Source organism: Muntiacus reevesi, chromosome 2 (assembly GCF_963930625.1).
Source record: "Muntiacus reevesi chromosome 2, mMunRee1.1, whole genome shotgun sequence".
In the NCBI taxonomy this organism is placed as follows: Eukaryota; Metazoa; Chordata; class Mammalia; order Artiodactyla; family Cervidae; genus Muntiacus; species Muntiacus reevesi.
The window spans coordinates 99,145,396-99,171,534 of record NC_089250.1 but is presented as its reverse complement, the minus strand read 5'-3'; the positions used below and the strand labels follow the sequence as shown (position 1 = coordinate 99,171,534).

The 26,139-nt window shown below is 37.9% G+C and overlaps 1 protein-coding gene across 4 annotated transcripts in view; it reads left to right on the top strand.

Moving 5' to 3' along the window:
• Positions 1-26,139, top strand: part of JMJD1C (jumonji domain containing 1C) — a 299,368-nt gene that overhangs the window by 27,445 nt on the left and 245,784 nt on the right. The window contains exon 1 of one of the 4 annotated variants that reach the window (XM_065922417.1): positions 12,567-12,815. The exons of 1 other annotated variant lie outside the window; for it this stretch is intronic. In XM_065922417.1, the coding sequence (XP_065778489.1) occupies positions 12,648-12,815 (168 nt within the window). In that variant the 5' untranslated portion in view covers positions 12,567-12,647. Of the gene's footprint in view, positions 1-12,566; positions 12,816-26,139 lie in introns of those variants that run through there. 2 more of the 4 variants (XM_065922418.1, XM_065922422.1) reach the window with 2 other exon arrangements.

The following is a 26,139-nucleotide window of genomic DNA, read 5'->3' as shown; positions in this document are numbered from 1 at the left end:
CTGTGATTTATGTCAGAGAGTGTTTTGCCTATGTTCTCCTCTAGGAGTTTTATAGTTTCTGGTCTTACTTTTAGATCTTTAATCCATTTTGAGTTTATTTTTGTGTATGGTGTTAGAAAGTGTTCTAGTTTCATTCTTTTACAAATGGTTGCCCAGTTCTCCTAGTACCACTTGTTAAAGAGTGGTGCTTTTTTCCATTGTATATCCTTGCCTCCTTTGTCGAAGATAAGGTGTCCATAGGTTCGTGGATTTATCTCTGGGCTTTCTGTTCTGTTCCATTGATCTATATTTCTGTTTTTGTGCCAGTACCATACTGTCTTGATGACTGTGGCTTTGTAGTAGAGTCTGAAGTCAGGCAGGTTGATTCCTCCAGTTCCCTTCTTCTTTCTCAAGATTGCTTTGGCTATTCAAGGTTTCTTGTATTTTCATACAAATTGTGAAATTATTTGTTCTAGTTCTGTGAAAAATACCGTTGGTAGCTTGATAGGGATTGCATTGAATCTATAGATTGCTTTGGGTAGTATAGTCATTTTCACAATATTGATTCTTCCAATCCATGAACATGGTATATTTCTCCATCTATTTGTGTCCTCTTTGATTTCTTTCATCACTGTTTTATAGTTTTCTATATATAGGTCTTTCATTTCCTTAGGTAGATATACTCCTAAGTATTTTATTCTTTTTGTTGCAATGGTGAATGGTATTGTTTCCTTAATTTCTCTTTCTGTTTTCTCATTGTTAGTGTATAGGAAAGCAACGTATTTCTGTGTGTTAATTTTATATCCTTCAACATTACTGTATTCATTGATTAGCTCTAATGATTTTCTGGTAGAGCCTTTATGAGGATCATGTCATCTGCAGTCAGTGAGCATTTTACTTCTTCTTTTCCTATCTGGATTCCTTTTATTTCTTTTTCTGCTCTGATTGCTGTGGCCAACACTTCCAAAACTATGTTGAATAGTAGTGGTGAGAGAGGGCACCCTTGTCTTGTTCCTGACTTTAAGGGAAATGCTTTCAATTTTTCACCATTGAGAATAATGTTTGCTGTGGGTTTGTCATGTATAGCTTTTTTTATGTTGAGGTATATTCCTTCTATTTCTGCGGAAAGCTTTCCTATTTTGGGAAAACTCTGTTAACCTTTGCCCTGCTTCCTTCTGTACTCCAAGGCCAAATTTTCATGTTACTCCAGGTATTTCTTGACTTCCTACTTTTGCATTCCAGTCCCCGGTAGTGAAAAGAACATCTTTTTTGGGTGTTAGTTCTGAAAGTCTTGTAGGTCTTCATAGAACCATTCAACATCAGTTTCTTCAGCATTACTGGTCAGATCATAGACTTGTATTACTGTGATATTGAATGGTTTGCCTTGGAAAGAGAGATCATTCTGTTGTTTTTAAGATTGCATCCAACAACTACATTTTGTACTCTTTTGTTGACTGTGATGGCTACTCCTTTTCTTATAAGGGATTCTTGCCCACAGTAGTAGATATAATGGTCATTTGAGTTAAATTCACCCATTCCAGTCCAGTCCATTTTAGTTCACTGTTTCCTAGAATGTCGACATTCACTCTTGCCATCTCCTGTTTGATCACTTCCAATTTGCCTTGATTCATGAATCTAACATTCCAGGTTCCCATAAGTCTAGTTAATCATTGAACCTGTAGATGCCTTGGGGACCCTGAACTGCAGAGATTCATTCATATTATTTCATATATACTGCTAAGTGGCTTTCCAAAGTTTCTTCATTCTCCAGCTGAGCTGGTAGTTTCTAGCTTTTGGCAATTACAAATAAAACTGCTGTAAACATCTTAGAACAGATTTTTATGTGAACATAGATTTTTATTTCACAAATACCCAAGTGATAGCTGAATTATCTGAACAGTTTAACTTTATAAGAAACCATCAAACAAATTTGGAAAGTGGTTGTACCATTTTGTATTCCTCCCAGCTAATGCTGGATGAAAGTTCTAATTGCTCCTCATCTTCCTCAATATTTGGCATTGCCAGTTTTCATTTTCTTTTAATTTTAACCATCTTAATAGATGTGTAATAGTATATCATTATAGTTTTTCTTTATGTTTCCCTAATAACCAGTGATATTGAGTGTCTTCATGTACTTATTTGCCATTTGTATTACTTACTTGATAAAGTATCTCTTCAAATTTTTTGCTCAGTAATTTTGTTTTGTTTTTTAATTAAGTTTTGAGATTTCTCTAAATTTTCTGGATACCAATCATTTATCAGATGTGTGACTTGTAGATAATTTCTCCTAGTATATGACCTTTGGAATTTTTAACTTCACTAGTGTTTAATTTTGAATCTTATGGATTTTAAGAAATCTTAGCCTCAATCAGTGTGAAAATTGTCTGTTTTATTCTTAAAGATGTTTAGCTTTTCAGATACTTTAGGTTTATAGTTCATTTTGAATTAATTTTATTATTTTTAGTATATGGTGTGATGGATGAAGGGTTTTTTTTAATGTATGAATGTCTAATTGTTCTAATTATTGATTCTTTTCTCAGCTCTGTTAAGTCTGAACCTACCAAAGACTTTAAAAATTATTTTTAGTGCAGTTCTTGTTTTGAGCATTTCAGTTTGACTCTTTTAGCATTTCTGTTCAACCCTTGTACTTTCTGTCTCTGACTTGCCATCTATTATGCATATTGTTTTTCTGCTCCATTTGAGCTTTCATCATTATTCATAATTATTTTTAATTTCTTGACTGATAGTTCCAACATATGACTTACATGATTTGCTTGCTCTTCAGATTTTGTGTAATGTAGAATTTTTTTGGAAAGAGGGTAGGAAATTACTTTATTTGAAGGAATAGTACAAATCAAAGAACTTGGATGGATGTATTTGTATAAATTATAAAAAGGGTAATGATAACCCAGCATGCATGCATTACCTTGGTGACCAAGGAAACCACCCCCATGGCAAGGCCTACACCTTTTGATCAAATGCCAGCTGTCATTTGCATGCTGATAGAGACTGAAGTATATAGTATTTATGCCAAGGAGTAGGCATGACTCTTGTTCTGTTAAATTGTTAGTATGGGGAGTTGAATCAGGCTTGTCTGAAGTTGATGATTTATGTGGTGTTTTTTTGTTGCTTTGGTTACCTTCAGTGTATTGTCAATTCTAAGTACTTCTGTCATCACTTCATCCTTAAGGTGAGAGTTGATTTGCTGAAAAGTTTAACTCAATGTTTTTACTCCACCTTTATCCTTAAGCCTTACTTGTACTTCTGAGAGTCAGAGAGGTTCTCTCTGTACTCTTGTTCCTTCTCTTTTAGTAGAGTGGTAATGCGTGTTACTGGGAGCTTGTTTGCCTTGTGGTAGGCTCGAGGCCCTGGGAACTATTTAACCTTGTGGTGGTGGGCAGCAGACCTTATTTTTCATCCTAGACCAGTGTTAGTTTCAGACAGGCTCTGTGTTTTTCTCTTCTCAGTAATCCTGCTTTTCCCCTGATAATGGTTGACCTCTGTTGTTTGGGGCCAGGATGACTTCCTTTCCTTCCCTCAGAGGTAGATACGACCTTCTAATCTGAGGGAATTATTAAAGTTTGAAACATAAAACCACCAGAAGAAAGTACGGAAGAATACTTACCTATTTTCCAAGGATGGCTTAAGGTTGAAACAAAGATTTTGGCTTATTTGTGTCAAAATTTTAAACTAGTGAATATCAAAAAGTGCAAGTGGGGAAAGAAACATCCATGCACATTTAGCTGTAAAAGTAAAGTAAATGATTTTGTAAGAGTAAATGATTTTCACATAATTTTTGTAATTAGAATAATTGAAAAATGGATTTTTAGCTATTACGAACAAGAACATAAAGGTATGCAAAGTAGAGGTTTCTAATATAAAGGTTATTTGTAATGCAGAATGTCTCTTAAAAATTTCTCCATTTGAAGTTAGTTCTGCTAGATTATTTTAATATGATAGTTTTAAGGGCAAATTTGGAGAGAAGAGGAAGAAAGCATTTCTACAAGGGTTTAAAACTGTTTAATTGGGAAATTCTTTGGTCTGTATTATTAGTTTGCATGTGTTAATAATTAATATGTGTGTCTTCTGTGAGATCTTTGAGAGAGAAATTTTCAGGCTAAAAACATTTGTTTTCCTAAGCAAGATTATTACATTCTATCAATCTTTTAAGGGCTTCCCAGATTGCACTAGTGGTAAAGAACCCATCTTCCAATGCAGAAAACGAAAGAGATGCAGGTTCAGTCCCTGGGTTGGGAAGATCGCTTGGAGAAGAAAATGGCAACCCACTCCAGTATTCTTGCCTGGAGAATCACATGGACAGAGGAGCCTGGCAGCCTACAGTCCATAGGGCTGAAAAGAGTGAGTCGTGACTGAAGCAGCTTAGCACATTGTTCCTTTAATATTTTTCAGGTTTGAACCTACCATGTATCAGGAGAGTGTACTTGGCTGATTGCTGGATTATTCAGAAGCCTTAGAAGCAAATTCTTAGAAACTTAGTTGATGATGTTAGCCTCTACTTTTTCTGTACATTCCTAGAAAAGCAGAGGGGTTTGCCCAAAGTGTACAGTAGTTAGCAATAGTAGTTAGCAATACAGTAGTTAACATAGACTTCCTGGGCATTTGCTCCTTCATTACACTACATAAGTGACTGCTTCCCTGGTGGCTCAGTGGCAGCGAATCCACCTGCCAACGCAGGAGATGCAGGAGACCTGGTTTCGATCCCTGGGTCGAGAAAATCCCCTGGAGTAGGAAATGGCAACCCACTCCAGTATTCTTGTCTGGAAAATTCCATGGACAGAAGAGCCTGGGTTACAGTCCATGTTGTCACCAAGAGTCTGACACAACTGAGCACACAGACATGTGTGACCACTAATTTCATATTTGTACATTTGATGTATAAAATATCAGTTTGTAAATGGCTCTGTGGCATGGGGATTGACCATTTTAACCTTAGTGTTTGCATACTTTGTGAAAAGAGAAGTTGGTTAGCTTTCTGAATATTTCTTTTGGCCATTTAATTGTAGGTAATATCAAAATGTGCCCTGGAGTAGCAGAATGCTTTGGGGATGTTGATTTGAATTTTAAGTTGGTAGTTAAAGTTTTTTGAGGTCTCTTTTTTATGTGTGTCAATTGTGATTTATAAAGAAAATAATCTAGGGGCCCCCAAATACTGAGCTTCTGTGAACAGTGGCCTTAGAATTGGAGCACTATTTTATACACTCTTTAATTGAATAAATAAATTACCTGTAATAGTGAAGCACACATGGAGGGAGAAGACAATGCTTCCCTCTGTGTAGAGTAATTTATTTTTATCGCATGTTTATGTTGTGTAGCACTACATGTAAATCCCATTATATGTAATCATGTGGCTTTTTCTAGAAAATGCCAAAGAAAGAAATGACTACAAATTTCTCATATTTCACTGCTAGGCCTTGTTTGTTTTGATTTTGTTTCTTTGAAGCCAAATGCCATTAATTTAAGAAATGTGCCTCAAAATTGTGTGTTCTTGATCATAAACTTTCATCTGGAAAGCAACATCAGTAGAATATAGTTAGCATGCTGAGCTTTTGAGTCATTACTTTTTAACTTAGGTTTTACTTTGAGTTTTCCTCATTTATAGCTTCAAATACAAGTGTAGATACTGTTTTACTTAACTAAGTTTGATAGATGTAAACAGCCATTCTTTGGGACTTTCAGTTTTGCCACTACTTACTTGTAGCATAGTGAAGGCTTGTGAGGACAGATATACAACCCTTTAGGAATGTAATCTGTTAAGTGAAGAAGTTAGTGTTAAGTTGAAGACGCAGAGTACAAACTGCCGTCTAGCATATTTTAATGAAAGTTAATAGTGGACACATTTCTGAGAGGGGTGATGAACACGCAAAAAAGTGCTCTGGGACACTCTGGGAAGACTTGCTCAGTGGCAGCTTTTCATTTATTTTTTTTCTTATAGTTCCTCATTCAGTGGATTTGGATATTTTCTGTGCTATTATGCTCATTCTTTCTAAATTAAAAAAAATTATCATTAAAAATCAGATTTAGTCTTATTTTTAATAGAAAAATATTGAAAAGAAGTGATAGATCCTGCGCATCCAGAATATAAATTAGAAACTAGGTAACAAATGTGGAGGCCCAGTAGAGATTTCTTGTTTTCCCCTCCTTTTCTATCTTCTTACCTTCATTTCTTCTCTCTCCCTCTTGCTCCTTCCACATAGCATCAAGAAGACAAAGTTATATTGGTATGTACTTAGCATCAAGAAGACAAAGTCATATTGGTATGTACTTAGCATCAAGAAGACAAAGTTATATTGATATGTTGGCTCTGTCAAAGACATTATTTGAGACTGTTCTCTTTGGAATACTAAGAATAGGCTGGTGTTTTGCATATATATTACTTATAGGATCATTTTGGGATTTGCATTAAATTGGTACTTTAGTAACAATGTGAGCTCTTCTGGTGGATTGTAACTCTTTCTCTGTGTCTCTTCTTTAGAAATTATCCCCAGGAACCACATTGCTTTTCTGGTGAAGCTCAAGTTTTATGAAGGCTTTGCATTGTACCTCCATGATGAAATGAGATAATGTATGTAAGACATTGTTATAAAGGTGATGAATAACCCTATAGAAAGAACATGAACTCTTATTTATGATTATGGCTCTCAATTTAGAGATTGTAAGTTCTCTTAGATGGGTTGGATTTATTAATAGAAAAAGGTATATAGTATATATATATATATTTTGCTATTCGTTAATTCAGTAACATGTACTGAGTATTTAATATGCACAAGTCTTGGATGCTGGGAGTATTGTTATGAACAAGATAAACTGTCCTTGCTTTTATGGACCTTACGGTTTGCCAGGGAGACAAATATAAAACAATCATTTACACAATAAATGTTACATATACAGTTGTGATGAGTGCTAAGACAAAAGGGAAAAGTTTTGAAAATCCATATTTGGTGGTTTGATAATCTTGGGATCAGGTGGCTTCCTTGAGGAAGTGACATTTGAGTTATTTTATATTATTGTAAATGTGATTGAAGAGTTCAGTTTAAATAAGTGCTTAAGGAAATACTGAAATAAGCGGTTTGGGACTTTTTTGGTGGTCCAGTAGTTAAGACTCTGCTTCCACTGCAGAAGGCATGGATTTCCATCCCTGGTCAGGGAACTAAGCTCCAGCATGTTGCATGATGTGGCCAAAAAAAAAAAAAAAATTTAAGATTTAATAATAAACATGGTAACATAAATTTTTTTTTTTACATAAATTTATGTTCCATTCTGTTCTTGGTATTCCATTTGCAGAATTCACTTGAAATTGTTGACTTTCTCCATTTTAATATTGGCTTCCACAGTTCTTGGATATACTTGTATGAGTCTGAGACTTTATAACCCAATCCAAGCTTTACATTTGACAATAAATAAAAACTTGCAAGTTATAATGGATTTGAAATTTTTTTTTAAGTGCACTAAATTTACCTTGTATGCCATTCCAGTAATACTTCCTTAACTATTAAACCAACCAAGGCATTTCTATTGTACATTCTTCTTAGACTGAACTTCTTAAAGGATAGAGGCCCTATCTCCAGAATCTTGCAGGATGTGAGACACATAATAAGTGTAAAATAAGCAAATCTATTGTGGATAATCTGTGTTAAATAAGGATGAAACAGCTTGGTATCTGACTTTCCTGTTTCTTTTAACTTACTTTTTAGCCTAATAAAGGGGCTTGGACTTAACAAAGTCTGGTTTTGAATACCAGTTCCTTAATGTGTAATCTTAGGCAAGTAAACTTCTGTAAACCACATCTTCTTCATCTTAAAATCATGGGACTTCCCTAGTGGTCCAGTGGTTAAGATTCCACACTTTCACCACTGGTGGCTGGGGAAGTAATATCCCATATGCCTTGAGGCGAGGCTAAAAAAAAATGAGCTGAATAAAATAAAATGAGATTACTTGTATAAAGTGCTTAGCACAATGTCTAACATATCATAACTGTTCCAAAAATGGTGGCTAATATTGTTACAAGATACAGATCTTCTTCCTCTTACAATGGGGTAACTTCTAGATGAACCCATCAGAAGTTGAAAATATCCTAGGTTGAAGATGCATTTAAAACACCTGATCTGCTGAATATCCTAGCTTAAGTTTACCTACATGCAATTCAACATGAATACTTTCATAAGCCTGGGCAAAGTCATCTAATGCATAGCATATTTTCTAATAAGGTATTGCATATCTCATGTAATTTATTGAATCCTGTACTGAAAGTGGAAAGCAGAATGGTTGTATGAGTATAGAAAGGTTTTAAGTGTACATCACCTGTTAGCCTTTGTGTTTGTTGCCTGGCTTGACTAGAAGCTGCAGCTTCCTGCCAAGGCCCTGCATCAGGAGGGAGTATTGTACTGCTCTTAGCCTGGGAAAAGATTAAAATTCAGAATTCAAAATAAGGTTTTTACTGAATACATATTGTTTTCACACTGTTCTAAAGTCAAAAAATCCTAGGTCAAACCATTCTTGAGTTGGGGACCATCTGTGTATGCACTGAACTTTTTTATCCGTTTTATCTTTGATGTTTAAAACAGACACATGTAGTGACCCAGGATACTGGCATATGTTAGAACAGCTAATTGGCCCTTTCTGTAATTAAACTGAGTCAAAAAGAAAGAAGTTAATAACTAGTTGGCTGTTTTGAGACCAAACTTGATGAACTATTAATTATTTATATGTGGGTAACTGTGGCCCATATTGTAATGAATCTGTTATCTTTCTTTGTAAGTCAGTTTTTTTATATAATAAACCAATAAATTTTTGTGGCTTTTTAAAAACCAAATAATCCTACAATGCATTTGGATGTAGGAAATTTGCCTGAATTGATAACATACATGTGTATGGATATATTTATAAACATATTTGGATTTGGGAATGGAAAGAGTAGAAGCTATAGTCCATATATCTAAATTTTCAGCTTCTGTAAACTTCTTTTAAACACTTCTCTGTTACTGTCTTTGCCCGTATAATGAAGTTCAGTCGCTCAGTCGTGTCTGACTCTTTGCGGCCCCATGAACCGCAGCATACCAGGCCTCCCTGTCCATCACCAACTCCCAGAGTCCACCCAAACCCACGTCCATTGAGTGGGTGATGCCATCCAACCATCTCATCCTCTGTCATCCCCTTCTTCTCCTGCCCTCAGTCTTTCCCAGCATCAGGGTCTTTTCAAATGAATCAGCTCTTCGTATCAGGTGGCCACAGTATTGGAGCTTCAGCTTCAGCATCTGTCCTTCCAACGAACACCCAGGACTGATAGAATGAAGTACTACAACTTATAATTTTAGTACTATTAGTATAACTCTTTCCATTTACCAATATTGACAGTTTCTGACTATCTTTATGAAAGTAAAGGATGTAAGGGAATTCAGTGGAACAAATATTTTAAGGTTTCAGATTTGACTTTACATTTATTTGTATTCCGTGTTATACTTTACACATTTGATTATGTTTACACTTATGATTTGCTGGCAAAAATAATGTAAATACAGTTGAATTTTTTTTTAACAACTTGGGGGTTAGGGATGCTGACCCTCAGTACAGTAGATCCGGAATACTTAGCATTTGGCCCTTGGTGTCAGAGGTTCTGCATTTGTGGATTCAACTGGATAGTATAGTACTATACTACTTATTGAAAAAACCTGTGTGTAAGTGACTCCACAGTTCAGTTTCATTTTGTTCGAGCTGTACTGCCTGAAAGAAAGCAAAGGATGCCAGCAAACAACAAAAATCCATTAAGGCCTTTTTATTTTACAGTAAAAAAAAATGAATTTCAAGTTTTTCTGTAAGCAAAATATCCAGAAATTAGTGATTTTTGTTTTTGTTAAACCCTAGGTACTAATTGTAGTTAAAGGATTCATAGACTGCTATCTGGAATATAGTTGTAAGTACATAAGATATTTGGATTGAAAATGTTAATGAAGATATATTATACGACCATCTGAAAAACTTTGTTTCTGCATTTGAAATGTTTTGACTTTGATTTGCATGCTTTTGATTTGCAGGACATTCTACATGTCTGGGGGGTTCCTAGGGATCCGTTTACAGGAGTTTGCCTACAAAATTAAAGTCAGCTGGCACCTTTATGTAAGGCAACCTGACAGTCTCTCCTAAAGGTGAATGATATTTATGTGATAATAGTGTTATTTGCAGCTTTTCTCAAACGACTTTATTTATATTTTCTCACTTGCTCCTAGAATATCACTGAGATTAGGAAGCAGGCAGTTTCAGTTAAGCATCTGTGTCATGCCAAAGATCACAAAGCAAGTCATTGATAATTTGGTATCTGAATGTCAATCTTCTTATTTTTTCCCCTCTTTCCACATGTTAGATTATTTTCACCAGGTTATTTTACTGGTTCCTTAATCCAAGTTGAGATTTTAGAAATCTTAGCCTGTAAGGTGATTTGCTAAGTATTATACAGTACATACTGAAAGAGTGGACTTGGAAGTTAAGGATTGCAGGATAAAACTAGGTTTTTCTCTCAATTTGCCAGTATGCATTTCTAGACATGGTTTTCCTTTATTGCAGTTGTACATTTGGCCTTTACGGCTACTGCTAAGTCACTTCAGTCGTGTCCGACTCTGTGTGACCCCATCCCTGGGATTTTCCAGGCAAGAACACTGGAGTGGGTTGCTATTTCCTTCTCCAATGCATGAAAGTGAAAGGTGAAAGTGAAGTTGCTCAGTCATGTCCGACTCTTCATGACCCCATGGACTGCCGCCTACCAGGCTCCTCCATCCCTGGGATTTTCCAGGCAAGAGTACTGGAGTGGGGTGCCATTGCCTTTAGATTAGCAGAATTAGACCATGATGATTAAAATCTGCAAAGAACTCTTCCTTGTAATTTAGGTTTTTAACCTATTAGGAGTGGCCATGTAGTTTCCATTTCAAAAACAGCTTAGTGTTGTAAGAAAGTGCACAAAAGCCTTATGTCTATTTAAAATACTCAAGATTTCTAAATTCCTTTAAAAAGGTAACTTTTCGTGGAGGTTTAGAAAAGTCTTTAAGAAACTGAAATTTAGAATAGATTTTTATTGTGCTAGAAGAATTTTGGGAGCTGCTGTAATCATTAATGGCCCTGGAAATAAAACCCACAACTGGGATTTTAAAAATTATCTTTAATAAAAGTATGTCAGAAGATTTCTCACTGACATCAGTATGGATGCTTGATTTAGAATTCAACGGTGAGATCAAAAGAGTAATTGTTCCAAGTTGGAGATGTGTGCTGGATGGGTTACTACGTCCTGTTGTGATTGGACGGGAAGTAAACATTATTCTCCTGAACTATGATTGGCTAAAACCCTTTTCTTTCCACGTTATTTTTCTAACAACTGAATCCGGAGCCTTTGCAAACCGTTTTTATTGTCAGACCAACGAGTTTGGGGTATGTACTACTATTAAAAGTACTCAAATGCACGGAGAAACTGTTCGTGAATTTTAAGAATGTTGACAAAAGTCCTCAACCGGGTGTTTGGCTTTCTTAAAGCAGTAGCGAGGTGTAAATCTCTGAATAGCTCAAACCCGTAGTGAGTGTTAGGACTTTCCTTGTGGCTCAGCTGGTAAGGAATCCGCCTGCAATGTGCGAAACGTGGGTTCGATCCTTGGGTTGGGAAGATCCCCTGGAGAAGGGAAAGGCTACCCTCTCCAAATTCTGGCCTGAAGAATTCCATTGTATAGCCCATAGCGTCGCAAAGAGTCGGACACCATTGAGCGTGTAGTGAGTGTCGCCCCAAACAGGAAATAAGAAAGGATGACAGTATTTTCTTCATTTTCATTTAAAGACGTGTACTCTGTTTCTGCACTGACTGAGTTCTGTGGGCTTAGTTTTCAGTTGGAAATGTTGCTCTGCGTTGCTGCTGGGACTGCGGGACTGTTAATTCAGGCAGAATTCGGGCTAACTCAGACTGCAGGGCGCCGTTTGTTCGGGGCGGGGGGTGGGGAATCACTCTGGAGATGCGGCTGTTAATCTGGAGTTTGTTTTGCGACGCAGTGGAACCAGCACACTTCACTTTCACCTCACTCAACCCCCCACCCCAACCCCCCACTTCTCAGGAAGCGACGAGTAGAGAAGTGGGCCCCAAACACTACGTTTCTGAAGGACTACAGTCCCCTCTCCCGCCCCTACTTTTCTTTTTTCAAATCCAGTCTGGTCCCGCAGCCGCCGCGTCGGGCACTACTTTCCGTCCGTGGTGGTTGCGCCGACCCTCTCCCGCGGCTCCCTCCCCCAGCCCGCGCCGGCGGAAGGAGACGCGCGGCGCGCTCGCAGCCACGCTAGTGGATGGGGAGGCGGAGTAGTACTGGCCGCGGCGCGGTGGCGGCAGCGGCTGAAGCTGCATCGGGGTCTCAGACGGCGTGTGGAAATTTGTCAATTTCTTTCTTTTATTTGTGGAGCTGTAGCTAGAGGCTGCAGGTCGGAGAGTACAGGGCAGTGTTGAGGACTGAGTGACTGAGGTCGCTGTGCCCTTCTGGGCAGAGCGGCCGGTGCGCCTCCGAGTCTGCGCTCGCTCGCGGGGCCGCCGCCTTCCCCGGGTCCGCTGTCTTCAGCATGGACAGCCGGTAGGAGCGGGGTTTCGTTGATCCCTGGCAGCTGAGGAGGCGGCGGCTGCTTTGGCAGTGACGGCTATGGCGGTGGAGACGCGGCCGGAGCTTGTGGGGAAGCGGTTCCTGTGCCTGGCGCTCGGCGAAGAGGCGCGGCTGGAGCGCGGGGAGAGCGGACGCTGCTGGCGGGGCTGGCGAGCGGGGGTTATCCGAGCGGTGTCACACAGGGACAGCCGCAATCCCGACCTGGCGGTAAGAGCGCGGACACCCCCTCAGTCTCCAGCCCGCGGCCGCACCCCCACTCGTGGTCCCGCCGCCGCACAGTGTGGGGTTACCTCTGGCACCTGGCTCAGCCGGGCCAACTGGCGGTCACGCCCCTCTCCTGCGCTCTTGGGCGGGTTTGCCCATATTCCCTGCCGGGGTCTCCACCCCCTCCCCCCACGAGTAGCTTCTGCTGTGGAGGCGGTGATCCGGTGGGATTCCCCGGCGCCCGCCAGGGCCGTTCGGCCAGTGTCCGGGTGGGGTTCGGCCGCGGCTTCCCCTGCGGTGCCCCGGCGCCCGCGGAGACCTTACGGAAAGGCGGGGCTGCGAGCCCGGCGCCGCGCGTGCAGGTGGGGGTGGGGGCGGGCCGCTCGTGGCGGAGAGGGGCCGGCTTCACCAGCGCCTGTTTGCAAAACTCTTAAGAGTGCGGAGGGGGAGATTTAAAACTTACCCTTAAGGTTGCTGAAGTGGGGGGGTGGGTAGGAAAGAAAAGAGGTCTTTGGTTTTCCAGCCTGTCTTGAGATTCGTCTGTATTTTCGAGGCAAAGGCCTTGGCAGCGGCAGGTGTCCTGAGTAAACCTTTTTTATACAGTATATGCTTGGTTTTCTAACCGGAAACGAAGCAAGTGGAAAATTGAGGTTTGGAGGATCGTGGAAATTAATATCTCTCTCCCTCCCCCCCCCTTTCCTTGGGATTTTTTTTTTCCCCATAGTTTTTGTTGTTGTAAGAAGGGAATAGTTCTTTAAAATCACCCGTTCCTGGGTTTTATATGACTTTAAGTGAAACGAGGTATTGTAAATTAAAACGTTTAATACCCCGGGAAACCTTAAAGTGGCTTTTTCTTTGCTTGCTTTTCCTTACATGTGACATTGCCAATAGTTTTTTCAGTAGTGTAGGAATAGGCAAGATTCTGAGACGGGATACGCTGTTAGTGTTCCAGTAACATTTTCACTAGGGGACAGATTGGAGTTAAGGAGCCAAGTAGAGGCAGGGCATTGATAGCTTTTGAAATATTGACTTATGAATACATAATCCATGAAGTTTATTGGTAATATCCTGGGGTATTTTTCACTGAATATTTAAAATTTGAAAACTTTTATCTTTTTGTTTATGTGCAGGTTTACAATTCTGAAATTTATTTAGTATCTATACGTGTACATACCTAATATTTTTGTTGGAGGTTTTGAGTCTGTTTTCCTTAAGCCCAGTTTCATGAATGTAGTCAGTGATATGGTTTCTTGCTGCCTGTATTAATGTCGGCTTAATATTGCAAAGCATGTTTACAGAATAGAGGTAATTTTGGAGATTCTGGTTGGTTATTCTCATTGAGAAAAACAGAATCAGCTTTTAAAAAAAACAACCCAAACATTTCTTAACGGTGCTACAGACTGACATTTCAGTGAATTTGTGTAAAAAGTGTGTGTTGATTTTACTTTTCTTCCTTTTACTCAGATATGTAATTGTCTTGACTTTATGTGGAAAATGGATTATGGGTTAGCATTTTTAAATGGTTTCAAAACAAACATGGAATGATATTTTGTTTTCCACAAATTTTTAGTAGATGAGATTTGGGAGATATAGTTTTAAGTTATGAGTATCACTGTTGACAGTCAATTTATCAAAGTTAAATATATTAAAAACGTGAAAATTTAAATGATATAAAGAGAGGGGAGTTTTCAAACACTGTGTTTGAAAAGGCAAGATAATAGATTAGGTATTTAAAAATGAAAAGTATATGTGGATGGAGGAAATCGGCTGGAAAGAGTAGGAAGGAATTTTCTCAGATAATGGAAACGTTTTGCATCTTGATTGTTGATTACATGTGTGCATACATATATTAAAACTCATTGAATTGTGCACTTACTAACTGCATTTCATTTGTGCAAATTTTACCTCAGAAATGTGTTTTGAACTATACTGTAACTGTGAACCTTTTACAGTTTTCCTTTAACTGTCTTAAAAAAATTTACAGAATAATCTGAGTTTTTAGCCTGGAACCTGCAGATTTAGAGTTATTTTCAAACTTTATTATATTCATATCTCTTTACATTCATGTTACCTAAGTTAAATGAAACTTGAGACAATTTAGCATCCCCAAAATGTAATTTGGATGGTATATTTTTGTGGCTGCAGAATGAAGCAAAGCCAAAGGAGCTTGATCAGTTATATGAAAAATACTACCAAATAGGTCATTTTGTTTTTTTTTGTTATTGCATGTATATGTAATTTAAAACGTAACAGGTTCGTTTGTAATCTTAGCTGTGCATGTGTTTATGGCACATGACTTGGGAGGATAATTAGTTTAGGGGATGATGATGATTTAGTCACTAACTTGTGCCCAGCTCTTCTGACTCCATGAACTGTAGTCCACCAGGCTCCTCTGTCTGTGGGATTAACCAGGCAAGAATACTGGAGTGGGTTGCCATTTCTTTCTCCAGGAGATCTTCCTGACCCAGGAATTGAAACCAGGTCTCCTGCATTGCAGGCAGGTTCTTTACCAACTGAGCCATAAGAGAAGCCCAATATTTATTCATTTGGCTGCACTGGGTCTTAGTTGTGGCACTCAGGTACTTTAATCTTTGTTAGGGCATGTAAGTTCTTTAGTTTCAGCATGTAGGATCTGGTTCCCTGACCAGGGGTCAAATCCAGGCCTCCTGCCTTGGGAGCACAGAGTTTTAGCCACTGGACCACCAGGAAGTTTAGGGGATACTCTGTCTCATAAGTTAGTTCCTTTCTCTTATTTTTGGTCTCATATATGAAGAATTTCCGTGTGCATTAGTTTCCTATGGAGCTTTCCCTGTGACTCAGATGGTAAAGAGTCTGCCTGCAGTGCGGGAGACCTGGGTTCGATCCCTGGGTTGGGAAGATCCCCTGGAGAAGGAAACGACTACCCACTCCAGTATTTTGGTCTGGGGAATGCCATGGACTGTATAATCCACAGGATTACAGAGTCAGACGCTGCTGAGCAACTTTCACTTTAATTTCGTGTACTACTGTTAACTAGTTATCACAACCTGGATGATTTAAACCACTAGTCTTCAGCCTTTTTTGGCACCAGAGACTGGTTTTGGAGAAATTCTTTCATGGGAGTGGGGTGGGGGTGGTTTTGGGATGATTCAAGCACATTGCACTTACTGTGCACTTCATTTCTATTTTGTGGCAATCTCAGGATATTCTGTGTTGACTTTAGGGTTAAGGTCTGTGCTCTTATGAGAATCTAATGCTGCTGCTGATCTGACAGGAGGTGGAACTCACGTTATTGCTAGTGATGGGGAGCAGCTGTAAATGCAGATGAAGCTTCTTCTGGCCAGCCTGCTATGCCACCTGGCTCCTAACAGGGTTGGGACCTCTGCCTGACTTAAGCAATACAAATGAATTATATTTTAATGGTTCTGGAGATGACAAGTCTAACCTGCGGGTTTCCGTAGGTGGAAATCAAGGTGTGATTAGAACTTGCTCTTTTCTGGAGGCTTTAGGGGAGATGATCTCTTTTCCTTTTCTAGTTTTTAGAAGCAGCCCACATTCCTTGGTTCATGGTCCTCTTCCTCTTTTAAAGCCAGCAATTTATCTTTCTGTTTTTCTCCAGTTACATCAGCCTCTTGACTCTCCTGTTTCCTTTTAAATACTTGTCAGTGTCCTTGTGATCATATTGGGCCTACCCAGATAATCCAGGATAATCTCCACATCTGCTGATTAACAACCTTAATTCCATTTCTAGTCTCTTTTGCCGTGGAAGTTTAACATAGTTACAGGTTTCGTGTATTAGGACATGAATATTTTGGGGGTGGCATTCTGCCCAACACACCATGGCGGCAAAAAAAACTTACATTATGAACATATGATTTGATACAAAGCAACTGAGGCTAAAATGTTTATGCTGCAAGTTTTAATGATATCACTATCTGATCTCTTAAGTAAATGAGTAGATTTGTAGAAGTTTTACACAGCTGTGCTTGGATAATTTCACATACTTTGTTGGTTATGTTTAAGAAATGGCTTGAAAAATCTGGGATATTTTGGAATTATATTAACCAACAAAAGACTTTATCTGAGCTCTTTTTATTCAGGAGGGCCAAGTTATTGATGAAGTAAAATAGATTTTGAGCCCTCAGCATGTTTTTTTTTAGCTCCATTGTTTAGAAAGTTTCTTGCTTTGTTATACATGTTGAACATTTATAACTGCCAAATGTATCAGGTTTTTTCCAGTACCCAAAAGGAACCAAAAATCATAGCATTGTGTTTTGCAGACCAAACATTTAAGTTTGTACATACGGGAATTGCCTCATGGTCACTTAGTGAGGAGTAGGTAACCATGAAACATTGATTTTGAATATTCTAAACTGTATACTGGGCTTCCCACATGGCCCAGTGGTGAAGAATCTGCCTGTCAATGCTTGAGACATGGGTTTAGTTCATGGGTGGAGAAGATCCACTGGAGAAGGAAATGGCAACCCATACAGTATTCTTGCCTCGGAAATTCCATGGAGAGAGGAGCCTGGTGGGCTACAGTCCGTGGGATCGTAAAAGAGTGGGACACAACAGTGACTAAAAAAACAACAAATGGTGTGAATTGTATGTTTCTGTGTAAAATTAAAGAAACTTTTGTTTGCCCCCCTTTTCACCTGTGATAGATACATTCTGGCACATATTTTGGTGCCATTAATTTAAAACAGAATGTTGTCATTCAGTTCACTCGCTCAGTCGTTTCCGACTCTTTGCAACCCATTGAGATGTAGCACACCAGGCTTCCCTGTCTTTCACCAACTCCCAGAGCTTTGTTAAAACGCATGTCCATCAAGTCAGTCATGCCATCCAACCATTTCATACTCTGTTGTCCCCTTCTCCTTCTGCCTTCAATCTTTCCCAGCGTCAGGGTCTTTTCTGATGACTCAGTTCTTCGCTTCAGGTGGTCAAAGTATTGGAGTTTCAGCTTCAACATCTGTCCTTCCAGTGAATATTCAGGACTGATTTCCTTTAGGATGGACTGGTTGGATCTCCTTGTAGTCCAAGGGACTCTCAAGAGTTCTCCAACACCACAGTTCAAAAGCATCAATTCATTGGCGCTCAGCTTTCTTTATAGTCCAACTCTCACATGTGTACATGACTACTGGAAAAACCATAGCTTTGTCTAGATGGACCTTTGTTGTGCAAAGTAATGTCTCAGGTTTTCAACGTGCTGTCTAGGTTGGTCATAGCTTTTCTTCCAAGGAGTAAGCGTCTTTTAATTTCATGGCTTCAGTCTCGATATGCAGTGATTTTGGAGCCCAAGAAGATAAAGTCTTGTCACTGTTTCCATTGTTTCCCCATCTATTTGCCATGAAGTGATGGGACCGACTGGATGCCATGGTCTTAGTTTTTGGAATGTTGAATTTTGAGCCAGCTTTTCAGTCTCCTCTTTCACTTTCATTAGGAGGCTCTTCAGTTCTTCTTCACTTTTTGCCATAAGGGTGGTCTGCATATCTGAGGTTATTGATATTTTTCCTGGCAGTCTTGATTCCAGCTTGTGCTTCATCCAGGCTAGCATTTCTTATGATGTACTCTGTATATAAGTTAAATAAGCAGGGTGACAAGATACAGCCTTGACGTACTCCTCTGCCAATTTGGAACCAGCCTGTTCCGTGTCCTGTTCTAACTCTTTCTTCTTGATCTACATACATATTTCTCAGGAGGCAGGTCAGGTGGTCTCGTATTCCCATCTCTTTAAGAATTTTCCACAGTCTCTTGTGATTCACACAGTCAAAGGCTTGGGCGTAGTCAATAAAGCAGATATTTTTCTGGAACTCCTTGCTTTTTCTATGACTCAAGGGATGTTGTCAATTTGATCTCTGGTTCCTGTGCCTTTTCTATTTCCAACTTGAACATTTGAAAGTTCTCGGTTCATGTACTGTTGAAGTCTTGTTTGGAGAATATTGAACATTACTTTGCTAGCGTATGAGATGAGTGCATCTTTCTGATAGTTTGAGCATTCTTTAGCATTGCCTTTCTTTGGAATTGAAATGAAAACTGACCTTTTCCAGTCCTGTGGCCACTGCTGAGTTTTCCAGATTTGCTGGTGTATTGAGTGCAGCACTTTAATAGCATCATCTTTTAGGACTTGTAGCTTAGCTGGAAGTCCATCACCTCCACTAGCTTTGTTTGTAGTGATGCTTCCTAAAGCCCACTTGACTTCGGACTCCAGAATGTCTGGCTCTAGGTGAGTGATCATGAAGATCTTTTTTGTTTAGTTATTCTGTGTATTCTTGCCACATCTTCTTATCTTCTGCTTCTGTTAGGTCCATACCATTTCTGTCCTTTATTGTGCTCATCTTTGCATGAAATATTCCCTTGATATCTCTAATTTTCTTGAAGAGATCTCCAGTCTTTCTCTTAGCTTCATACAGGGATGATAACTGCATTTGAAAGTAAAAATGTCTAGATTTTTCAACATAATTGAAAGTATATAGGCCATTATCCAATGTTTGTAGGTTAAATGTATTACTTTTTGACGATTGTAAGTTATGTGCAAAGAATATCTTCCTCTTTGAAACCCATATTTTCTTCCTACTTTACAGTACAGTAGAAGTGTTTAGTAAATTTTCTACTGAATGGCAAATTAATTATCATAAATTTCTTGTTCTTACCAACAATCTCAATTGTCAGTTACTATTTCCTCTTAATTTTGAATCTCCTTTTTTATTGTGTGAAACTGTGTACCTAAGTGGTTACTTCCCCTATTCATTATCCTATGGTTTGACTAAAGAGTGGGCAATGGTAGTCCTAAACCAGTCAGGGAATTAACTCCTTTGGTTACATTGATGGGTATAAGCCTTAAATAAGTCCAGTCAGAATGAAGCCAAGGGGTACTGTGCAGGTGTTAGTCTGGAATTGCCACAGCTGTTTTCCTATTTTAAGGTACACCAATTTGAGGACAAAGTTGAAATGTTAGAGGCTAACAGTATTGAAAAGGGACCTGAAAAATAAGACTAATCACATTGTTTTTCTGAAACCTAAATATCATTATTGAGTTTACTTGGAAAATTTTTTATTATGAAGAATGGCTTTATTTCTGTTTTTGTTGGTGTTTCTTTTCTTTGGTACCGAAAACACCATAACTGATACACATGGTAATATTTCTTTGCCTCTTTTATTTTGTTTTGAAAGCATTTGAAATATAGCCTTTTTTTTTTCCCCACACTCGTGTTATTTAAGGTTGAGACATTAGATTTTTGTTATGACTTTGAATAACTTCAGTTGTTATTTTCAAGAAGGGTGATATGTTCTACTCTGTTGTGTCCCGATGTATTCCAGAGCTTTAAAAGTTTGATTTATATTAAAGATAAATACCTAGTTTTCTTAGTAATTTAAAATAAGAAATACCTGAAATTTTATGTCAGAAAGTGTGCCATTATTAAAGAGAAATCTCAGCAAAGAGGTAGTAGTAATATTTTAGAAATTAAAATATATACCATAAATGTTGTATTTTTCTACTCTGTCATTGTTAGTCAAATTTTTAATGGTGGCAGTTTGCTGGTACCAAACATTGCTGATTTCTTTCAAGATTTGACAGTAATTAGTTTCTGCCTAATACTCCGATAAACATTTTTTTCAATGTGGATTTTTAATAAATGTAAAATTATTAATCTGACAAATTGGTATGGATTGTATATTTTATTTAAGATTATTGCTTACTAAATATTGAAGTGCTTAAGATGTTGAAACAGTCTCTGAAATTATCTAATTGGGTAGAATTTTATGTACAATTTTGTAGTTATTTTGTATTTTAGCTATTTTATGAAATTACATTAGTAAACTCAAAATGTTTTTTTTTCTTTAATTATATAGAACCTATTGATTTGATTATAGGATACTTGGTTAATTAAGAGAAAACAGTTTATTGTTCATTTACTGTTTGGTTGGACTTGGTGCTAAAATTCTAAGGTTGCAACGTGGTCTAGACCTGTTTCCTGAATGCAACCAGTTGAAACTGTGAGCCATGTAGAATTTGAGGAGGGTAGATAAGTGCTTAGATCTTTGAATAAAAAGTGTGAGTACAGATATTTTGGCCTTTTGAGGTTTATTGGCTAGTAGGCTTCTTTGGAATTAATAAGTTTGGATTACATATTTCTTAATAAATTATGGATTTCACGTTTAGTATTTCATCTATTTGTTCAAGTCAGCCAAACAAAACAGATCTTAGTAGAACATATTTTGAAATTCATTTGAATAAATAGGAGCTAAATATATAAGTATACATAATAATATATAACTGATGACAAAGAAAGATTGCTTAAAATGTTTAAGCACTTAATTTATAGTTTGGGCCTTGGTTTTCTCATTTATTCCATTTAGTGACTGAAAGTGGTCTAGAGTTCATAGTTTTTCCTGTTCTGTAGTTCTAGAGTTGTGATGTTGATAGTTTCTTTTTAAAACCTGTACTGTCTTGGAATAAAGTGTCTATTAAGCAAAAATAAATTTCAGGTCTGTCCCAATAGCTTTATTTACGAGTTAGTGAAACATTTCATAATAACATATCTATTGTGTTACCTTATTACAGAGACCACAATTCTATGTAAATAATGTAATTTCTGTGCAGTGTTTCTTCTGGATAATCAAAAATGAAGTCATAGGATTTGGATTTTTATGCTCAAATAAATTTGAAATAGAATAAAGAAATATCTAAAGGCTACAGTATTGGAACTTAAAATAATTTAGTATATTTCTTCATGTACTTGGATGTTTTGATCAGCTACATTTAATTCTTGGTGAAGATATCCTGTAGTTCAAATTGATTAAAATGAACATAGTATTTCACACTTTCAACGCTTAAAAAGGAAAAAGCGCCCTTCCAGTTCTATGATAAATAGCCTCCCTGAACCTTTGCTTTCTTGATTTTTGCAGTCCCAAGCTTCAGATCCTTTTTGGAGCTTCTTTTTTTTTAGTCACTTAGTGACTTTAGTTATTTTAGTTCTTCCCATCTTCTTAATTTAGCATTAGAAAGTCAGTCCTTTGCTTCCTGTTTATTTTTGTGGTTCAAATCTTAATCCCTTTATTATTTATATGGAATTATTTATATTGGTATCGCTCAGTTGGTAAAGAATCTGCCTGCAATGCAGGAGACCCTGGTTTGATTCCTGGGCTGGGAAGATCTGCTGGAGAAGGGATAGGCTACCCACTACAGTATTCTTAGGCTTCCCTTGTGGCTCAGCTGGTAAAGAATCCGCCTGCAATGCAGGAGACCTGGGTTTGAGACCTGGGTTGGGAAGATCCCCAGGAGAAGGGAACAGCTACCCACTCCAGTATTTTGGCCTAGAGAATTCCATGGACTGTATATTGAACATGACTGAGCGACTTTCACACGGCAGATATTTGAATTTTAAGTTTAATTTAGCATCTTCATTTCAGATGTCTTCTAGTATTTTTTTATTGCTATATTTAAAAAGTGCATTGTAAATTTAGATTTCCTGTCTCATGCCAGAGAAGGTAGAAACAGTAGAACATGAAGTAGAAACTGAGTCAGCATTTGTAGAATAGAGTTTAGAATTTTTCAAGGCTAGGAGAGGTGTGAAAATGACTATCACTTGTTGTTGTTCAGTCCCTTAGTCGTGTCCAACTCTTTGCGGCCCCATGGACTGCAGCACGCCAGGCTTCCCTGTCCCACTGTCTCCCTTAGTTTGCTCACACTCATGTCCGTTGAGTCAGTGTTGCCAGCCAGCCATCTCATCCTCTGTCGCCCCCTTCTTTTGCTCTCAGTCTTCCCAGCATCAGGGTCTTTTCCAATGAGTCAGCTCTTCGTATCAGGTGGCCAAAGTATTGGAGCTTCAGCTTCAGCACCAGACCTTCCAATGAATATTCAAGACTGATTTCCTTTAGGATTTACTGGTTTGATCTTCTCGCTGTCTAAGGGACTCTCAAGAGTCTTCTCCAACACCATAGTTCAAAAGTGTCCATTTTTTGGCACTCAGTCTTTCTGGTCCAGCTCTCACATCCATACATGACTCCTGGAAAAACCATGGCTTTGACTTTACGAACCTTTATTGGCAAAGTGATGTCTCTGCTTTTTAATACACTGTCTAGGTTTGTCATAGCTTTTCTTCCAAGGAGCAAGAGTCGTAATTTCATGGCTACAGTCATGATCTGAAATGATTTTGGAGCCCAAGAAAATGAAATCTGACACTGTTTCCACTTATTCCCCATCTCCTTGCTATCAATGATGGGATTGGATGCCATGATCTTCGTTTTTTAAATGTTGAGTTTTTTTTTTTTTTTTTTTTTGAATGTTGAGTTTTAAACCAGCTTTTTCCCACTCCTCTTTCCCTCTCCTCTTTGTCCTCATCAAGAGGCTCTTTAGTTCCTCTTCATTTTCTGCTATTAAAGTGGTATCATCTGAGGTTGTCAGTATTTCTCACGGCAATCTTGATTCCAGCTTGTGATTCATCCAGCCCAGCATTTCGCATGATATATTCTGCTTATAAGGTAAATAAGCAGGGTGACAGTATACTGCTTTGACATACTCCTTTCTCAATTTTGAACCCGTTCATTATTCCGTGTCCAGTTCTAACTTTTGCTTCTTGACCTGACTGCAGGTTTCTCAGGAGAAAGGTAAGGTCGTCTGGTATTCCCATCTCTTGATGAATTTTTCTCGGTTTATTGTGATCCACACAGTCGAAGGCTTTAGCTTTGTCAGTGATGCAGAAGTAGATTGTTTTGGGAATTCCCTTACTTTTTCTGTGACCCAAGGGATGTTGGCAATTTGATCTCTGGTTCCTCTGCCTTTTTTAAGTTCAGCTTGTATATCTGGAAGGTCTGAGTGACTAAACACAGCACAGAAGATATAGGAGAAAAGAAGGAAATCCTAGGGCACTGAGTCTTCAAATCATTAATTTGAAACAGCTTTTATCTTAACCAGTTTTGTTTGATAATGATTTCTCAGGTCAAAAAATTAGGTTATGTAATTCTTTTTTTCAGGGAGAAACTTCCTGACAAAAAATAATTGATGGTTTGTATATTGAAAATTAAGTGTACAATTGTTGGTAAAGATAATGATTATTATAACAAATAAGAGCTTTCTTAGTAATTAAAGATTAAAGATATAAAGTGACTCCTGATGAGGATATTCCTATAAAAGATTAAACTGATTTGATCCAGGTATGTAATTTTTATTGATCATGTTGGAGAAAAATCTGAGATATGTTGCTAAAGCCAGTGATTCTCAACCTTTTATATATTGTATTCATTGCAGTCTTACATTGTATGCAGTTAAGCTTTAATGTGTGTGAAAATCGTGGAGGGAGCTTCATATTTTAAATGCTGTTTTTTATACATCATATGCAAATATTTTGATCTACATTTTACTAAAATCTCCATTTTATTAAAATTATTTTTGTTAGGTACCAAAGCAACATAAAAATATATATCTAGAATAATTACACTCCCACCCCTGTATCCATCACCTCAGTTACCCTCCCACTCTTTTGTATAACCTTTTTTTTTATTAATTGAAGTGTCTTTTCAGAGTTAACTTACAAAGATAGAAGTAAGTATACATCATTTCATTCCTCCAATTCATATATGAACAACTTGAGCATCACTAAAAGGAAAAAACAGCTAAGTGTACTGATAAGATACAGTAGGAAGTATACAGCCCAACCGATGAAATATTTACACTAAAAATTGCTGAATTTGAATATATTCAAACCTCTGTAACCAATAGCTAATTTACAGGACATAGGAGAGTAGAGGGTGCAGTTAACCAGATTCAGGATGTGGGAAATTCTAAGAGTAGAGCTATACTGTTGAATATTGTGGCCACTTACTTTGTGTGACAAATTAAGTTGATTAACGTCGAATAAAATAGAAAATCAGTTCCTCATTCACTATAGCCAATTTCATGTTCTCAACTGTCACATCTAACTGGTGGCTATGATTTTAGACAGTGCAACTAAGAAAATTTCCATCATTGCAGAAAGATCTATTGGCTACACTATTCTAGAGTAAGCATTAAAAGAACAGAGAACTTATTATTTAACCTAGTAGAAGAGAAAAAGTTGGAATGATAAAAATAAAAGGCAATAAGAGACAAACAGAAGAAAGGCAAGACAAAGCACAAAATATGAGGTTTAATGTAAACCCAGATATATCAGTAATTACATTAAGTATAATTGAACATTTCTGTTAAAAGGCAGGTTATCAAACCTGGAGGTGAGAACCCACAAAACACACTTATTTGCTGTTTATAAAAACATCCATCTAAAGCATAAGAATACTTAGGTGAAAATCTTTCAGATGTGTCCAACTCTTTGTGACCCCATGGACTATACAGTCCATGGAATTCTCCAGGCCAGAATACTGGAGTGGGTAGCCTTTCCCTTCTCCAGGAAATCTTTCCAACCCAGGGATCAAACCCAGGTCTCCTGCATTGCAGGCGGATTCTTGACTATCTGAGCCACAAGGGAAGCCTCAGAATACTGAAGTGAGTAGCATATCACCTCTCCAGAGGATCTTCCCAACCGACCCAAGAATCGAACCAGGGTTTCCTGCATTGCATGTGGATTCTTTACCAACTGAGCTATCAGGGAAGCCAAAGAATACCTAAAGGTGGTTGTAAAAAGATGGGAAGAAACTTCCATGCAGATACTAATTAAAGATAGTTGATGTGGCTTCCCAGGTGGGGCTAGTAGTAAAGAACTCTCCTGCTAGTGCAGGAGATGTTAGAGACACAGGTTCATCCCTGGTACTGGAAGATCCCCTGGAGAAGGAAGTGGCAGCCTACTCCAGGATTCTTGCCTGGAGAATCCCATGGACAGAGGAGCCTGGTGGGCTATAGTCCATAGGGTCGCAAAGAGTCAGACTCAACTGAAGTGACTTAGTGTGCATGCATGATTTAATGACAATGTTTAAGAAAAGAAGCATTATTTGGGATGAAGAGGCTTTCTTTACCATGACAAGAGTTTTATTCAGCAAGAAGATATAAGTTTTCTAAGTACCTGTGACATGACTTCAAGTACATAAAGCTGAAATAGATAGAACTGTTAGAGAAAATAGACAAATTTATAATCGTAGTGGGAAATTAAATAGCTGATAGAACTAGCAGTAAAATGTCAGTAATAAATAGAAGATTTAAAGTAATAATTACTTGCTTTGACCATTTCACAAGGTCATTGTGTGAATGAGATAGCATATTCAATAAATAACACTCATTTAATATGAGCAAATATTTAATATGAATATGTACTGAAATATTTTTATTCAAAAAATAATTGAGCACCTTCTAATGACAGGTAGTGTTTTTAAGACATGTGTTTTGTAAAGCATAGAGCCTTAATCACATGTAATATTG